The sequence below is a fragment of the Gouania willdenowi genome, chromosome 15, assembly GCF_900634775.1.
Source record: "Gouania willdenowi chromosome 15, fGouWil2.1, whole genome shotgun sequence".
In the NCBI taxonomy this organism is placed as follows: Eukaryota; Metazoa; Chordata; class Actinopteri; order Blenniiformes; family Gobiesocidae; genus Gouania; species Gouania willdenowi.
Window position 1 is genome coordinate 14,189,625 of NC_041058.1, and position 17,995 is coordinate 14,207,619.

General features: G+C 38.2%; 1 protein-coding gene across 5 annotated transcripts in view; it reads right to left on the reverse strand.

Moving 5' to 3' along the window:
* mark1 (MAP/microtubule affinity-regulating kinase 1) overlaps window positions 1-14,990 on the reverse strand; it is a 41,287-nt gene extending 26,297 nt beyond the window's left edge. For all 5 annotated transcript variants that reach the window (XM_028467850.1, XM_028467849.1, XM_028467848.1 and 2 more), the window contains exons 1-3: window positions 14,590-14,990; window positions 11,164-11,364; window positions 1,567-1,620 (exon numbers count right to left, since the gene is read on the reverse strand). In XM_028467850.1, coding sequence (XP_028323651.1) covers window positions 1,567-1,620; window positions 11,164-11,364; window positions 14,590-14,640 — 306 coding nt within the window. In that variant the 5' untranslated portion in view covers window positions 14,641-14,990. The remainder of the gene's footprint in view (window positions 1-1,566; window positions 1,621-11,163; window positions 11,365-14,589) is intronic.
* Window positions 14,991-17,995: the final 3,005 nt, after the last annotated feature.

Here is a 17,995-nt window from a genome sequence, read left to right on the forward strand (position 1 = left end):
TCTTGGTTGAAGAGGATATATTTATCTTATCTCTAACCCTGGGTTTTTCAACCTTGGGGTCGCCTGGAATTCAAATGGGGTCTCCTGAAATGTCTAGTAATATATATATATTTTTGTATTTTTTTTTTTTAATTGTTATTCTTTTTCAAATTAAAACACCATCATGCAATCTCAAACAACTGTATTACATACTTTTACTTCCTCCAATATGAATGTAGTTTAAAAAAATACAGTAGAAAAATTTCATAATTATTAAATAGTTAATAAAACATTGCATCATTTTTTTTTTTAATTATCATTATTGTTCAAAGTAAAACACCATCACACAATCTTAAACAACTGTATTCTATACTTTTATACTTGTTCAAATATAAATATAGCTAAAAAAAATACATTATAAAAATATCTGAGCTGGTGGGTCTCGTCTCTATAATGCTACTCATAACACTATATCACAAACATGTCACTACAGTGCTACTCATAACACTATATCACAAACATGTCACTACAGTGCTAGTCATAACACTATATCACAAACATTATCAAAAAATTATTTTACAAAAAAAGTCTCTGCTGGGGTCGCCAGAAATTTGAGATATCAAAATGGGGTCACAATCCAAAAAAGGTTAGGGTTAGGAACCACTGCTCTAACCCTATTGGCTGAAAAGCTGCAGTCAAATCCCTTTACAATCCAAAATGATGCAGAACAACAGCAGCAGCAGCACGATATTTCGAGAAATGCTTAAATGGGCTGAAAACTACATGTTACAACTCAGAGACACTCTAATATCAACCCCTGCAATGTGCCTCAGTAGCCAAGGCTTATCTTTATTCATTCAATGATGTTATTCATCCCAGCCACAAGCAGGGCGGCAGACATGTTGGGAAGCTAATTATCGTTATTATTTAGTCATTACAATGCTCGTAGGAGTGCCATTTCCTCACCCCAGTGGTTCCCAGGGAGAGGCGCACGATTGAGACGTTCAGTGCTGTTCCTGTAGGTGTGACGTTCACAGGCCCATTATTAAAATGAATCAGCACTTGCTTGACAATTATTTATTCATTGTTTACAAAGCAGGAAAGGTTAAAGAGGGGCCCTTGTAAACTAAATGCAAAAAATATAAATGTTTTTATATATACATGTGGGCGTGCGTGTGTGTGTGTGTATGTTTGTGTTTTCATATATCTATTTTTTTTTTAAGGATTTTAACAAAATACTAGACTTTTTCATTACATTTTCAATCTTTTCACAGTTAAACGGTGTAGTAAGATGTATTGAGAGTGTCCCAAACTCTTTGTCATAATTGATTGTGACTGCTGGAGAAGGGTAAGTAAGGGACAGGACGCTGGGGGTATTTATAGCTTCTCCCAGCGACAAATCAACAGTCAGGAGCGAAGTGAGGGAGTGGCTGGAGATTAAACAAGCCTTGTGGTCTACAACTGATTATGTTATTTTAAACACACTATCCTGGGTTCAAAGAGCAACAAAACTAAATGGATGGACACTAAGGAGTGACTAATATGGCATTATAACTACAAAACAAATAAATAAATGCATAAACTCACCTTCTGCAGACTAGTTGGATTCAGTTGAGTTTTGTCTATAATCTTTACTGCCACCTAGAGAGAGAAAAAGACACAAATAATTGTGTAAGAAAACAAGGGGAGGGGGTTGGATATAGACAGGAGATTAAACAATAACCAAGATGTTGAAACTCAAATCAGTTCTTATAGGTTTTTTGAATGGGGGGGTGCAGTGAAAGCTGGTGTTGAAATGAGCTTTCCTCAACATTTCAGTAATCTACTGCAAGAAGGATGTGCCAAAACATGTTCCAACTGAAATTCAGTCAGAACACACCTTAAGGATCCTGTATTCTGTCATTTGTGACAACATGGTGCTTTGAAAGTTGAGGGGAAAAAAAACTTAAGTAATCATTAAATAGGTGCCTTTACTCATGGTGAAACCCACAGCGGGTTGACAGACTGGTTCAAGGGGACGCGTCTTCATCTGCAGGTCAGTGAATCACAGCTGGCTCTGCAGCACTTTAAACCGTCCATCTCAATAATCACCCCAGAGAGCAAACCAAAACAAAGCTGCTCTGCTTACGCTGTGGAAGCTCAGCAGCTTTAAAAAAACAAAAAAAAAAAACAACAACAACCTCATCACTAAGTCAGACTGCAGACTAAACCTGGACATCATTGTGATAAGTAAGGACAGTTACATAATGTAATGTGGCACCATATCTGAAAAAAATTATATAACCTCCCTCTTTCCTTCTCAATGAATCAATACAATGGACTAGAGGTTGACTGATATATCGGGCCGATATATGGACTTTTTTCAAAATCGGCCATCTGCACAAAAAAAAAAAATCATTTTTTTTTTTTTTACTTTCACCAGCCATCCTTAAGGAAGGGTAAGAAACACTTTATTATAGGGAGGATATAAAAGGAGAAGGCAGTGTTTCACCTAGGTGAGGGGAAGGGAACAGGGAGGAGAGACTCAAGGTAGGAAATGGAAATTGTGGAGAAGAGTTGATTATTTTAAAGTGAGATGTGATGTAGTTGTGTATATGGTGACAAGTGTGAAGCTTAGGTATAATGGTGGTGGCTGTGAACAGAGGGAAGGAGTGAGTGGTTATACCTAAAACATTAGATTTAGGTATAACCACTAGTTTAAACAGACTACTTGCACATTGTATATTGTTGTTGTGCTTTACTGCTACTTACCCGTCCTGTACTTTTTGTTTTACTTGGTTGTGTACGGGTATATTTAAAGTTCAATAAATATTAAGAGTTCTATTGGTGTATTTAATTTAATTTCATTTATATCATATGAGTTTCAATTGTCTTTCATAACCAATGTGCTTTAAAAAAAAAAAGTATATCGGCCTCAAATATTGGCTTCCAAAATCAGCTTTAGATATCGGCCATTGGCTGAATTTAAAAAAAAAACAAAAAACAGTATCGACCTTTGAAAATCCCATATCGGTCGACCTCTACAATGGACATCACAATTATAATTCACATGTACTTTTTTTTTCACCTGACTAAAACAAGACTATGATAAAATCCATATAAATGTACTTTTATCTTCATGAATCTATGATGAATTTGCATCACCTTTTCCTCAACTCAACTCAAAATCATATCAAAGCTAACAGGGCTTAATGGGTGTTAACTATACCCCAAAACCACCACTGTCTTGTAAAGTTGAGCTACTTTATATACTGACTTATTTTAATCCTTATAAAGCTACTCACTCCTTCAGATATTGTCGGGAAATGATCCCAAACCACATTAAATGTCAGATCTTTTTTTTTAAACTAAGCAATACAGTAACTAAAAATATTTTTTAAACTAGACAAAAACTAAAAATAGTATCATTTTGCTGGTCACATGTGGTGGCATCACAAATAAAGCAAGTTAGTGGCAGCACGTCGACCCTGCTGTGAACTTATTTTCGTTCAGAGGCCAGTTACAAACCAGTTTGATCTAAAGTGAGGTTGCAGATTATAGAGGCAGAAAATCAGAAAGTAAATTCAAAATCATTGTGCTCTAGTTTGCAAATATGAGAATTACATAAAATATTTACGGCACCTACATTATCCAAGCAAGCAATAAGTGACAGATATCAGTCACTGCAGGATCTTCACTTTAGATTTCATTTAATTTTGTGACCAATTTGAATTTAATTTAGCAAAATGTTGTGAAATAATTTGAGGAAAATTTAGCAATTTTCAATAAAAATAGCTGCCATCAAGTGATATAAGCATGGGAAAACTGTGAGCCCAGTCAAATATTGTGGAGTTTCATTGACTTGGTGTATTTGGGGGGGGCTCAGATATCTATAACTGAATTAAATAATAACTTACATTTTTACTTTCTCCTACGGGCTGAATTGGATGCTCCAAAGAGCTAGATTTGGCCCCCGGGCCTTAAGTTTGACACATGTGGCCTACATGCTTTCATTTTCACTCTGAGCCTAAATGTAAACATATTTGCATACACTGACCTGATGTCTTACCAAAGGAACACATCAATAACAATGCAAATATTTATGATCACACAGATGGATAACTTATGTGAGGACATTAATTCACCACCTCACCACACTGCACAATGGTTCTCCATGAGGTCACAGGTCAAGAATGTTGCACCTACAAGCTAATTGACTGTCACAGTGACCTTGTGAAGTGTCGGTACAACATCAGTGGTTTAAAACTTGTTGGAGCTAAGAGCTTAGTGCCTTTTCATTGTCTCTCCGTATTCTTCCTTCCCACAAGGCCACTGATTAAAAAATTCTGATTGCAGAGATTGAGTTTAATTTAAAAGGGATACTCAACCCAAATCCCCATATAACTTCACCTAATGACATGCTACACTACAAGTTATGAAACAGAGTATTCATCTGGAGTGAGAAGTGATGTCTTTCTCTTTCCTTTATTCCTTATATGTTACATTGAGAAAATATTGTTTGGCTTTTCAAAAACACTGTTGTGTTGTGGATGTAAAAACTGTTTAAATCAGTCCAATGCAATGATTGTAAACCTGATCTTAGTCCTGCAAGCAAGTTACTGTAGAATGAGGACTGCCAAGGCTTATTTATATATAATATTTACAGCTGCACTGCAAAGCATTATTAGATAGTTAGAAGTATGCTGATACAAATTCAGTCATTTTCTTCTAAAGAAAAGAGAAGTACTATCGACGCTGGAGCCACTTTCACACTGCTCTCTCCCGTAGGATTAGGGTTAGTACACGGACGCGGCGCCCTTCCCGGGCGTGGTTCCAGCGCCTCTAACTGACACGCCCCCAGCGTTTCAAAGCACAGAGAAGTGCTTGTTTTTCCATGATTTTGAGACCTAATTTTATATACAAATTTGGCTCAGTGGTCAATGACACATGTTTCTGTGGTGTGACAAACACAAATTTATTTCTGCTTTACTTGGACTTTAAAGCAAATCGTAAGGAAGAATAATTTTAAAAGCTCATGTATCTGTGACAGTGTCAACCCTGTAATAGCCTAAATCATCAATGGTTTGATTCATGCTGAACAATAAATAAAAAACATTATTCAGCTGAATTGCTTTCCTGACTGATGCTCGTACATAAAAAGACTTGGTTTTCAAGGAAGAAACAAACTTAGCTTTGTGCCTTTAATTTAATTTGTTCCTGCAGGTCTTCCGAAAAATAGTAACGTATTACTCATACAAACGTATAACTCATACCAAGTCTGATGTCAAAATGAGTATGTAGTGCGTTCACATTAGATAGTATACAAAGATTGAGTACGTGAGAAATACCCAGATGCACGTATACTATATAGGGACATTTGTGTGCACGGTGGGCTTACCAGTCCTACTCAACCTTCCCATGATGCATTGCGAGCGGAACGTAAAATTGTCCTGGGACTGGCTTCAAGCTAAAAATCAAACATTCCTTTTTCAAAACAAAAGCATCTTTTCTTGTCTTCCATTAGTTTTTATAGATTTTGTAAATACTGGGCTCTTGTTTTGAAGTTAACTAGAAGTTTTGTCAGTAGCACAATGGCAGATCTCCAAAAATCTCCGAAATGTAAACATTAAATGTGTTTCTGCGAGTTTTATGGATCAAACAACCACATGTTCACTTTCTCGCTTAAAATACTTTCAAATCAACTGAGATATTTATTTTTATACATTTAGTGTGCTTCCAGTTTTTGTCATTGTAGGTTCAAAATGCATCTTGGGAAACTTGGAAGGATACTTCAGTGGGAATTAGGGGTGGGAACCACTGAGTACCTCACGATACGATAAGCGATACAAAGCTCTCGATAACAATTATCTCACAATATGACGATACTGCAATTATCGATATACTGGTCAGAAATCAATCTACAATAATCTATGATATAACAAGAAAAAAAAAAGATTAAGTGAAAAAATGAAATTTTTATTTTATATCGCTTAAAGAGAATGAATTGAAAAAATGTCCTATGAACAGTAACACTATTTTAGTGCAACATTTCTGTAAATAAGTGTCAACATACCAATGTAAAAGAATAAGTATCTTCAATAGTGCTTTCTATAAACAAAAAATAGGGTCTTTCTTACCAGTGACACCATTATAATGCAATATTCCTGTAAACAAAATATTGGTTCCTTCAACAAACAGTGACAAATTTTATATGAAGACCTACCTGCATATTTTAGTGAAGAAGCAGAAAAGGTTTTGAGAAAAACAAATAAAATCGATACTTAGCGCGAGCATATCGATAATCGATCGTGCGAAGAAATATCGTGATATATTGCCGTATCGAGATATCGTCACACTCCTAGTGGGAATGGAATGGAATCAGTCATCATCCTAAACATACTTATAGTATACTGTATATACTCAATATACTGCTTGAGTTTGTAGTGTATAGTAGTGTGCCATTTCGAACACAGCCTCTGGCTCCAGTGCAGTGTGTTAGGAGCAGGAACCAGGAAGTAAGTGCTGAGTCATGATGTAGGGAAAGCTGGTTGTTCATCTTGAGCAGGGTTTCCCTTTAAAGCACTTTAGTGCTTGCTGCCAGGACTCCTTGTTCCCCTAAACTCAGCAGCTAAACTCAATAATGACGTCAATGCACTGACAAGGGAAGGACTATATAACAGGAGGAGAAAACCTGCAGAAAAGCCTGCAGTGTATAAAAACAGGCTGTCTGGGTGTAGGTGAACAGGTGTACACACAGTCACACTATATTTCCTCTAATAATGAACAAAACTAAAGTCAAAGCATGATTGTGTGTTAGTGTGCTCCTTCAGATTGCTGATTTTAACCTTTGCAGTACTGTATGTATCCCATTATGGATCCAACTCACACTGAGACTCCAAGTAAAAAAAAAAATCTGAACCCTCTAGTATCGCTCCTGTGCAAATGTTTGACCTTTTGAGAAATGTAAAGAATGTATGGCCAACATCCTATCGCTCATGTCCACAGTTTGTGTGCACTCTATTAGATCTGAGGCTGAATAATTCAGCTCTACAGTGACAGAAGGGCAACGTGTATCACACTTAATTATTCAGTATCATCGTAACTCAGACAGGCCGTAGGCATTCCTTGTGATTGCATAAAAACAATTTTAAGATCACAAAGATTAACCTGAACTCTACTATTGCTAAGAGAGCTTTTATGAGCTATGTTACAACTGAAAACCTCATAATCCTGTCAACTTTATTGATTACAGGAGGGTCCCAATGGTATACCAATAATGTGCACAAATTACCATTCATCCATCTCTAAAAAAAGGCAACATGGAGCATCTATACAAGACTGGTGAAAACCTTCCCTTGATTCTCCTGGATGGCTGAACAAGCTCTGGCTTCCTCTCAAGAAAAACAATGGTTTACTGATTGTTTTTAGGTGCTCAAATACTCAATCATCTTAATATATGAGCAAAGAGCCAAAGTCAAGAAGGTAGAAATTAGAGAACATCGCCTTGCCACTTAGCCCTCTGTCAAAAATGAGATTAATGTAGAAAACTGCTGCCAATCTCATAACCTCTCGTCTTGATCTGGAGATACTTGAAAAGAAAACAAGCCCTGTCGACCATGTTGAGCAATGAAGGTCTATAGTCACTTTACTGGACAGCCTATTTCCCACTATCACCACCACTAGGTCCTTGAGATAAATCCCCTAATTCCCCAAACCAGTAGCTGCCAACTGCTCCTCAAGGATGGGTATAATGTATAAATTGTGAGGCTTATCAGGGGAGAATGCCAACTGAAGCAGGAATAAGTTTTGGAAGATGTTCTTCTGTGACCGTGGCTCAGGTGGGAAAAAGTTCTTCTGATCGAGAGGTTGGAAGTTTCGATCCCAGTGTTGTACTTGTCTAGGTGCCGAAGTGTCCTTGGGCAAGACACTGAAACCTAAGTTGCTGCCTAGAGCCTTGCATGGCAGCTCTGTCCCATTGGTGTGTGAGAGTGTGAATGGGTATATGAGCTGATATTGTGAAGCACTCAGACTACTTCGGTGCTATGTAAATCAAGTCCATCAAGTTACCATTTACCATTCTAGGATACCTGGGACTCTGTTATCAATTGTTATACAGTATACGGTACGATAGTATCTATTACATTGTTTTTAACTCTTTTACTGTGTGAGAAGGGAATTATATGGGAATGACGAAGGGAAGTTCTTCCATCATTTCACAGACCATATATATATGAGCCTTTGTGTGTCATTCAGTAACACAGGGAGAGGATGCCATCACACAGAAGTCACTACTTCTCTCTTTCATCTGTTTTGCTCCTCTAATGTACTTTAAACACTTTTTTCTGACAACGCTTGAGCATTGCTTGATTTATATGTGAGAAAAATCAGAAGTGCTCACAGACTCATTGGGTTTGAAGTGAGATAAGAGCGGTTGTTGTGGTTTCTGACTTTTCTTCATGCTTTCCTCCTCACGCTGCTTCATGTTTCTACATTGTGATGAGCCAGCAATGGCTCACAGGCACACTGAATGACACCTGACCTTCTCTGCACACCGAGGGTAGCACATTCACTCTGCCTGTTTAACACCAACAAAAATAGAGACGGAGTGAATTAAACTGTTATCAGACCTCAATCTAGTGATATAACCCAGGGGCGATAAAAAGACAAAAGCGACTGTGACACAGAGAGAAAAGACCACTGGGGTGTATTTGGGCTGTCTGTGTTTGCTGATGGTCTTGTTGGTAAAAGACAGTGAACATATGGTAAGTCGTTGTTGTCTCCTCAGGGACATGGGAGTTTTAATTACCAGACGTAAAAAACGTGGATCATCTGTCATTCTGGCAGGTCAAGGGTATACAACTGAGGAGATGTCAGAAGAACACAGCACTGACATCTTGACCTGACCAAATACACAGACTACCATGACTGCACAGCAAATCATCCATTCTCGTACCTGGAATGAAAAGCCTGAAAATGGATTTTACTCTGAGTGAATTACACACTGCATTCACATGGATGTAAGTAACCTGATTATGAAGAAAATGCAAAATTCACAAATTCACAGGTATAAAAGCGACTTTATTTTGATGAACCTTCTTTTTATGTTAAAAAAAATAATAATAATAAGATTAAAATTATTGTGTAAGACAAAGCGGGTCTGAAAATGGATGGATGGAAATTATTGTGCATTGATTGTCAAAATGATTGATTTTTTAAAATATGTATAAAAAAGTGCAAATCATCTAATGCAAAGATGGGCAACTTTTATCACAGTAGGGGTAAAAAAATGGAATGATCTATTCTGACCTGAGGGCCACATTATCAAAATTCATGTTAGCATTTACAATAAATACCCTTCTCAGCATTAACACAGGATTTTGTCTGTTTCTCTGTTACTGTTGTGTATGTTTGTTGATGTTTAGTGTGTTATAACTCATTCTGTGTATTTTTGTTTTGTGGGTTAATCACTTGTGTTTTTTGTGTTTGTTTTGTATATTTCACTGCCATTTTTGTGTATTATTGTAGTTATTGCGTGTGTTTTTCGAGTAATTTTGCATATTATTTTGTCATTTTATGTATTTTTCTGTAATTTTGTATGTTTTATAGAGACTTCTGCATTTTTATGGGGGCCGCACAAAATAATTTTCCCATATCTGATCTAATCATTATCCTGGACCTCTGTGGAAAGCTATCCATCCATACTTGTCCTGTTCAAGTTTGCAGAAAGCAGTGCCTATGCAAATCAAAAGGCCAGCCAGGATACAGTTATAACCAGATACACTAAGACATTCACTCTTACCAGCAATTCAAGAAGACAGCATGTATCTCTGAGTAAGCAGTTGGAAAACCATGTATGATCAGGAAAACAAGGAAACCCTGCACAAAAAGGCTTAAATATAAACCCACAAACTTTTATCTGTGAGGCAGGATCAACAATCAGTTATCTAGTGTATATGTAGAGATGAGTTCAATTCATTCATGAGTATGTAAAAAAACAAATGAGTAGGGCTGGGTGATATGGACCAGAAACCATATCTTGATATCTATTTTTTTAAATGGCAATACACTGTATGAATCTGATATTTCTTCTCAATAAAGTTGAAACAGAATGATGATTCTGGGCCAAAGATAATGACGCTATATGCCACACAGACACTTTTATTAACAACTAGCTGCACAATATCAACATGTGCTACTATTGGCTTTTTAGCTTCTTTAGCAAGGCTTGTCTCAAGGCAAGTCCGGCTTGCAGTACGCAGTTCTTAATAGCAATTAGCGGTGTCTCGATCCGATATCGATATCGAATATTGGTCCAATATCAGTCTGAAAACAAATATCGGATTGAAATTAATAATTGTTTTATTTTTTTAATTTAATTGTAGAATACTGTAGATATTTTTTTTAGGGTTAACATTTATGTAACCAATTGGTTAATAATAAATGGGTCTGTTTTTTTTTTCATACCTACTGTTGTTGACTATTGTTCTCTGCTTGAGAAACATCAATTGATCAAGCTTTTTTTTAACATTCCACACTCCAAAATAAGTAATTTATTTTTTCCATTAAAAAAAGTAATAAAAGTATGTATGCTTCATGCTGATATCGTATCGGATAAATATCGGTATTGGCCGATACGCAAAGCTGCAATATCGGTATCATATCGGAAATGAAAAAGTTGTATCGGAACATCCCTAATAGCAATTTCTCCTTTTTTCATTCTGTTGTAAAGACTACGTGGCCCCTTTATCACGTGTGTATGAGAAAGGCTATAGAGCACACTCATGAGGGCTAAACACAGTGAGTTTGTTGTGTTATAGAAACAAAATCAATGCACTATGAATGCATATCTTGAATTACGTGACAATCTCTGCAGTGTCTTTACCCATGTACTCATTTGTACCCATAAGGTAGATTTCAATATAATACTGCATTCACAGTTTCAAAGGGAAAGGAGAGACCTCATTATTACAATGGTGCTTTTGCCTGCACTACTACTTTACAAATCCAAATGTAAACAAATTTACATTTGTTTGTAATGTAACAATGCCAATCTAAGAAAATAATGGCATGTTAGTAATGTTTGTAAAATACGTGACCATGAAGGCAAATAATGTTTTAAAGTTGAAATAACAATACAATGACACAAAGGCAGGATCATATTTACAGTTTGTAGGTGAGATTTCTGAAAAATACGAAAGTTCTCACCTCTCGTCCAGTCAGTACATGTCGCGCTAGCTTCACTTTGGCAAAGTTTCCTTTCCCTATAGTCTTGAGCAGACGGTAGTTGCCAATGTGGGGGTGCTCCTCTGTGGAGGTGAACGAGTTACGACATCGCGGCAGGCTGTGACGGCTTGCAGACTTAGTTGGAGGGACTGGGGGCTCCACGAAGCCATCCACCGATGAATGCTGCGTGTGAAAATCAGAAACAAACTTTAAAAACAAAGTTTACATTAGATTTGCTCCCACTCACTCTAGCTTTGTGATCTATTCTGTGAAAGCAAACATCATTCACAGGCTGAGGCTACTCATGAAGAAACAAAGCAACAGGATGCCAAAAGTCTATGCGTGTGAGCAAAAATTGGAATAACCTATAAAAAAAATCATTTTAATGCCTGAATCGTAAATCCAAAAGAAACCTTTGGGGCTTTTGTGCCTGTATGGGATGGATAAATCATGAGTAAGTCAATGAAAACTATTTTAACCAACAACAAAAACACAAGCAGCAAAGTGCCTGGAGGGGACCGATGTTCAATTCTCTCCTTCTGTGGAACATAAACCTCCTAAAAGAAAGACCTTATCCTCCACAAAAACAGGACTTCATTCGACCACACAACAAACTCTTTGACTGCACTCGTGCAAGAAAACCTATAAAATGTTTAGCACAAAGGCACATTGTGATTAACAGCGTTAGAGACACCACAGCACAGCCTCTCTGTGCTATGACTTGGTGAAGGTGAATTAGGAGCAGCATCCTGGGGCTGTGTGTGTGTGTGTATAGTCTCCTGAAGGCTGCTTCCTCTTCTCTACACAGCCCAGGTCAGAAATCCCATGATGCCCTGCCTCTGAGCGCCGCACCCATTCAGAGAATAAAGCCTTGCTCTGGTTACCCAGGCTCCTCTGCTCCTGTTTCACTGGGGAAATGCAACACCCTGCTCACCTAAATCAGAACGCAGAAGGGGGAGTGGCTTTGTAAGATGACATTACCCAAAGAGGAACATTTTAGATTAGATGCTGGACAAAGTCAGTATTCAGATTCGAGATCCTCAGTTAACAAATATACCAGTATTGGTGCAAGATTTAAATTCTGTTCAGAATGTATTCATTAGCCGCCATCACTTTCTTACGCTAACATAAACATTTCATTGTTGTGCTGTATATGAGTAGTGCACCAAGCTAGTTTCCCCTCACTGATCAGTAAACCGTAAAATCCCAGTGGAATAATACAGCACACGATACGCACACCTAAGAAGGCATGCTGGCATAAAAATAAGAGAGCCAGGGGAGAGCTGCTTCCATTCTGCAGCACTAAAAGCCACTTGTCTCTGAGTAATAAAGTCTTATGCAATGCAGTGAGTTGGGCTGCTCATGGGCCCGGGGCTGCGTGCTGCAGTCGAGCAGAGGCAGGCCGGGGCCGATGCTGCTGAGACAGTGGTTTAATAGCCAATTCTCCGTCTACGTCTCTGAGAGCTGCATTACACAGACAGTTACATTAGCCCGCCCCTAAGCTGGTGCATTTACAATGCGGTGGCCGACCAGGGTTCAGTAATACATCAGGGAACGATAAGGGAAGTGGTGCCTTCCTGTTAAGTTGTGTTTACAAGGTTAGTTAAGTTATTTAACCGCACGGTGCAACAGTACAAACAAACAATATTGATAAGTGTTATCATTTTGTTGAATCCATTGTTGATGATCCAAAATGCACAGCTGAGTTTGTCGCCTTTCTCACAACATATTCACACCCCTTTTACTCTGAGCTGCAGGCTGATGAGTAAGTAATTAATTCTTACTCCTCAATCTGAGTGAAATAATTGAATGAGCACGTTATAGAACTGCTACTGCCACAAAGAGGTCATGTTTTTGACAATAGAGATTTTACTAGAGCTATTTTCCATGAGAAATTCATAGAAAGGGCTAAAAAATAATCAAGTTTTTTCCTGCCACCTGACCCTTTTAGAGTCAAATTGCCCCATCTGAGTGACATAATGTGTTATTATAAAGGTCTCAATTAAAGGCTAACAACGAGAGGATCATTACCATCATCTCATTAGTGCCAATGTATAAGTTTATGGGAATTGTGGGAAATCCCATTTGGTGCAATCAGTGCAGACTACAATCTAAATCTTACTAAGCATTGCTCCCTTTTTACATAGACGTGTATCATATTGAAGTTTATGTAAGTTGTGGTTGCACCACATTTTGAGTTATTAAAGGTAGAACAGTTGTATCCAGCTAAGTAAATAAAACATAGAAAAGAGGAGACATTTTGGGCTGCTATGATTCAAATAATCGAGTGAGAACTCCTGCTTAAAGGCTTTATCACATCGTACATTAAATAAAATGCATGATGTGAACCACTGTTTATCTGTAGTGTGCAGGACAATAAAATCAATATTTGTTATAAATCAGTAGAGGTGATTTATTAGATATATAATACTCAGATGATCCATGTCCTGAATTACAGATATTCCTTTTTTTTATTAATGTTATTTTAATATGAAAATTATGTGTGACTATCAGACAATGTAGGACTGCTGTGCTGCTTAGGCTATACTATATTAATTTAAAGGCAAAAATCAGATGAAATCAAAATGGATGTAGAATTGAATCGGGAAAATCTAAATCGATACCCAGCTCTACTCTTGGTTTTACCATGACACACACAAATGATGCCATCATGTATCACAGTGCCAAAAATAAAACTGATTCACTCTGACTGTATTTTCTTTTTTTAGTGGCTACACTAAGCAAACAAACCATGGGATGGTTATTTGTGCATATTCAAATACGATTTAGGCTTATGATGTAAAGAAGTAAAATGTGATTCCTGTCCTCATTGGATACTGAATCACGATGGTGCGTTCAATGCCTGCATTTGTGTGTAGAAGATCCTGAACATTCCTTGACACAGTGAATGGGATCCTTTCTGTGAATAAAGCCATTTGTCCTGGGCTGATCATGAATGCATGGCTGTGTCGGTGTGCTGAATAATAACACACTGCCTGTCAGCACCGAGCGGTCAGCTACAACACATCATCACCGGGTGATGGATGTCACATTGCGATGCTACTGAAAAAGTAGGACATCATCATCATCATCCTCCCCCACCCTTCCTAAATACCGAGTAGAAAACACCCCCCGGTTCTCAGGAGCGGACAGCAGCACCATTTTTTCACAGGCCACACAGCCTTTAAAAAGCTCCATAACGTGTGCCGGTAAAGCCTCTCCATCGATGTCCAGGCAAAAAGCATCTTTGTACACACCGACACACCGTCTTTATTTAGCCGATAGGAAGGACGAGCACGTTGGTGTGAGCACCACCAAGCCCCCCCTCCCCTGGAGCGCTGCCATTACCGACATACCCTCACCTCCTCCCGGTCAACATTTCACTCCAGCCCCTCTCCGCTTACTTACATTCTCGGTGTCTCGCTCGTTCACAGTGGGCAATGGCGTCCTGGTCGACATCTTGTGTTGCTCGGCAGGCCGCTTAGCGGTGCCTCGGGGCTGGACAGAGCGGAGCAGACACGACGGGGTCCGGCTAGGCTAGGCCCCCTCCTCTACATCCCCTGGAAACAACCGCAGACAGGAGCCTGCTTCACCGCAGCATGGCGCACACAGGGCCGGCAGCAGCAGCACGGAGGGTTTACGCACACACACACATACACACTGTGTGCTTTAAATATATATATATATATCAGGTGAGGTTAGAGAGTCAGACAAAAAAAAGAATGAGACAGACAGAGAGGAAGAGAGAGGAAAGTCCAGGAAGATGCGTCGGCAGCGGATGGGGCTGCGCAGCTCATCTCAAACCTCCCACCACCACCTCTCTCTCTCTCTCTCTCTCTCTCTCTCTCTCTCTCTCTCTCTCTCTCTCTCTCTCTCTCTCTCTCTCTCTCTCTCTCTCTCTCTCTCTCTCTCTCTCTTCTCTTCTCCTCTCTCTCTTTGTCTCCTCATCATCACTCAGGTCAACAGACCACACCTGGGCTCCATCATCATCATCAGCACCCTAACCAAACCAACTGGTCCAAAATTAACTAATATTTCATATCCAACACACTTACAACAATTATATATAAATTGGGGGTTTTTTTTGTACGTTTTCGGGTCTGACTAATGAAATATTTCTTTTATGGCAGTTTTTAACTAGTAATTATATGGTAAAAATAATTATAGTATATTAAATTATAATAGCCTACTGTGGCGTGAACATGTGGGAAACACTGACTACAGACTATAGACGCCTGTGTTTAGTGTTAAGGCTTACACTGTTCATACTCTGCCATCTGTTGGACAGTCCTTGCATTACATGCTCTTTGTTTATCCCAGTTAAAATAAAACATCAAAATTATATATATTTTTTTCTTCTATTGGAGCATAAATACAAACCAAAAATAAATATGAGGCAGCTGTTACACTGTAAGTGGTCTTACTCGTTTATAAAACTACACCCCCACCCCAAAAACACATGGAAGGCACCATGTGTTTTTATTCATTTTGGGTGTGGCTACACATCTCGCACAGCTGCTGTAATGGCGTGTTTTGACCACTAGGTGTCAGCATCTTCGAGGTTGTAGTGATACTCCTGAGCACGTGGTGGCCTGATAAATGCCATCACTGCTCATTTTATTTTTTCACCCTCATTACGGACATGATGGTCAATGCAAGACACAATGCTTATTTTATAAACCCCTTTTAAAAAAATGAAATAAAACAACAGTACGTTTGATTGCAATCATTTAAGTATGGAAGTGGATTGGATTGAAATTTTGAAAATGAACTCAAAACACAATATTGTGATAAAAGTTGAAGGTTTGCTAATAAAGTCAAAACTACGGAAGCAAACTAGGAGCCAATTCACCATTTACAACAACAGTCTCCATCAAAACTGGCAGGTTTATGGCAATATCACTTCAAATTCCTCAAATATATTACATTGGCGTGTTAATGAGCTGAAAGAGAAATCATTTTCCCAACTTCGAACTATAGTTGAACTCATTCATCAATACACGGCACTTTGTAGACGGCCACAATCTGCTGTTTGTTGTCATGTGGTGATTTGGCCCTTGTCAGCTTCTGTAGATTTAACTTAATTAGCAAAACTTTGTTTTTTATCACGATATTGTATTTTGAGTTTATTTTCGAAATTTCAACCTTAATCTCATCTTTTCGACTTTAATCTCAACATTATATTACCGTACAACTTTATTCTTGAAATTTCAACTTTAATCTTGATTTGCCTAAAATCATTTTCTCTATCAAAATTTTCCCTATCCGCTTCCGTAAGTAAGTGATTTTAGTTTCAAGTGCAAAAGACCTGCATCCATTGTATTAATATGCAAATATGAAAGATTTAGACGCAACTTCCTCAGAACCAGTTTGGGATTTTTCATTTAAGGTTCCTCAAACAAGCCCATCATAAACAACTAAACACTAATACTTGTCAATACAGTAGAAATATTTGTAATGTTGTACATGTGTAACTTGTAAAACTGGGCATCAACATAATCTGCATTGAGAAAGTAAAGGCTTGTTGAACATGTAAATTATTGAGTCCCTGTGCTTTATTATGTCACACCTTTGTCTCTTTTATTGTTGGACTCAGAGTGACACGTGCACCATACTCTCTGTTGCATAAGTCCCTCCTCCTCTTTCCTCAATATGCAGTCATTAGAATGCTTCGATAGTTTTAATTGAAAAAAGCTGGATAATATTTACGATGTTGCTAGAGATACCAGAATAATATGCAAAGAGATTAAATAGTTCATCATAACAGAAAAAGGTCCCAACAGTGAAATATTGGCAAGTGAAAAAGCATTTTTGGCAATCTGCAAAGTGGATCCAATCTTCTCCGAGCCCCAACAATTGGTACTGGCACTTTCATTCCAGCAGAACCCGTCCTCTCAAACATTTAAGAAAATAATAATTTAAAAGTGAATTCCTGCTCTGAAGGTGAGTTTACCCAGTAAACAATCATTTCCTCTGTTTCTTCTGATTGTTATGTTATAAGTAGAGGCCACTTGTTCTTCACTCTGACAGAACCAAGACTTCATTCAGTTGTTGGATTTGCATTCTCTACCTGAGCTACACCGCTGTGGAATGTAATGGGCACTGACACTGGTTTAATGAGTGCATGTACACCCAAGGCCAAATGCAATTACATGCTCTCACAGGCAACCATCAAAAAAGTGACAGCTGTTAACAGCCATTTACGGTGAATGGTCGTGCAGTAAACTGTATCTGCAGGACAGGGATTCACACATGGAGACAGTGATAGAAAGGGGGAGAGGCTAAAGTCATTATGAGGGAGATAGCAGAGTAGCATCTGTCAGCACTGCTTGTTTTCCATTTCTCATTTTGCCTGACTCAGTTTCACCGGTGAGTCAAGATACCCTCTTCCACCTCAGTAAAAATATTTGCACACATCCTGCGGAATTATGGAAAACAGATACTGCCTTTTCGGTGCACACATGTTCTCAAAAGTTTACAAATCACAATTAGCCTCAGAAGTTTTTGCTTATTATTTGTCCAAAGTCTGAATAATAGGTATTGCTTTATATGCACATAGTGCACAACTGCAGCACTAAAGAGTCCCTGTTTCCGAAGATTTGCCATTTTGAAGTTCAAACTGATGAGAATTTTAGTCACAATAATTAAGGATCTGTTTGCAACATGGACCCCAAAGGGATCACCACATGCAAACGCATGAGTCTAAAAACTAGGAGGCTATTCTGGAGTGCTATCACACGAACAGATAAGACAAATATATCGTCTTCTTGTTCAGGCAAAGATATTCAAGACAATCACAACATCTCAAGAAGTG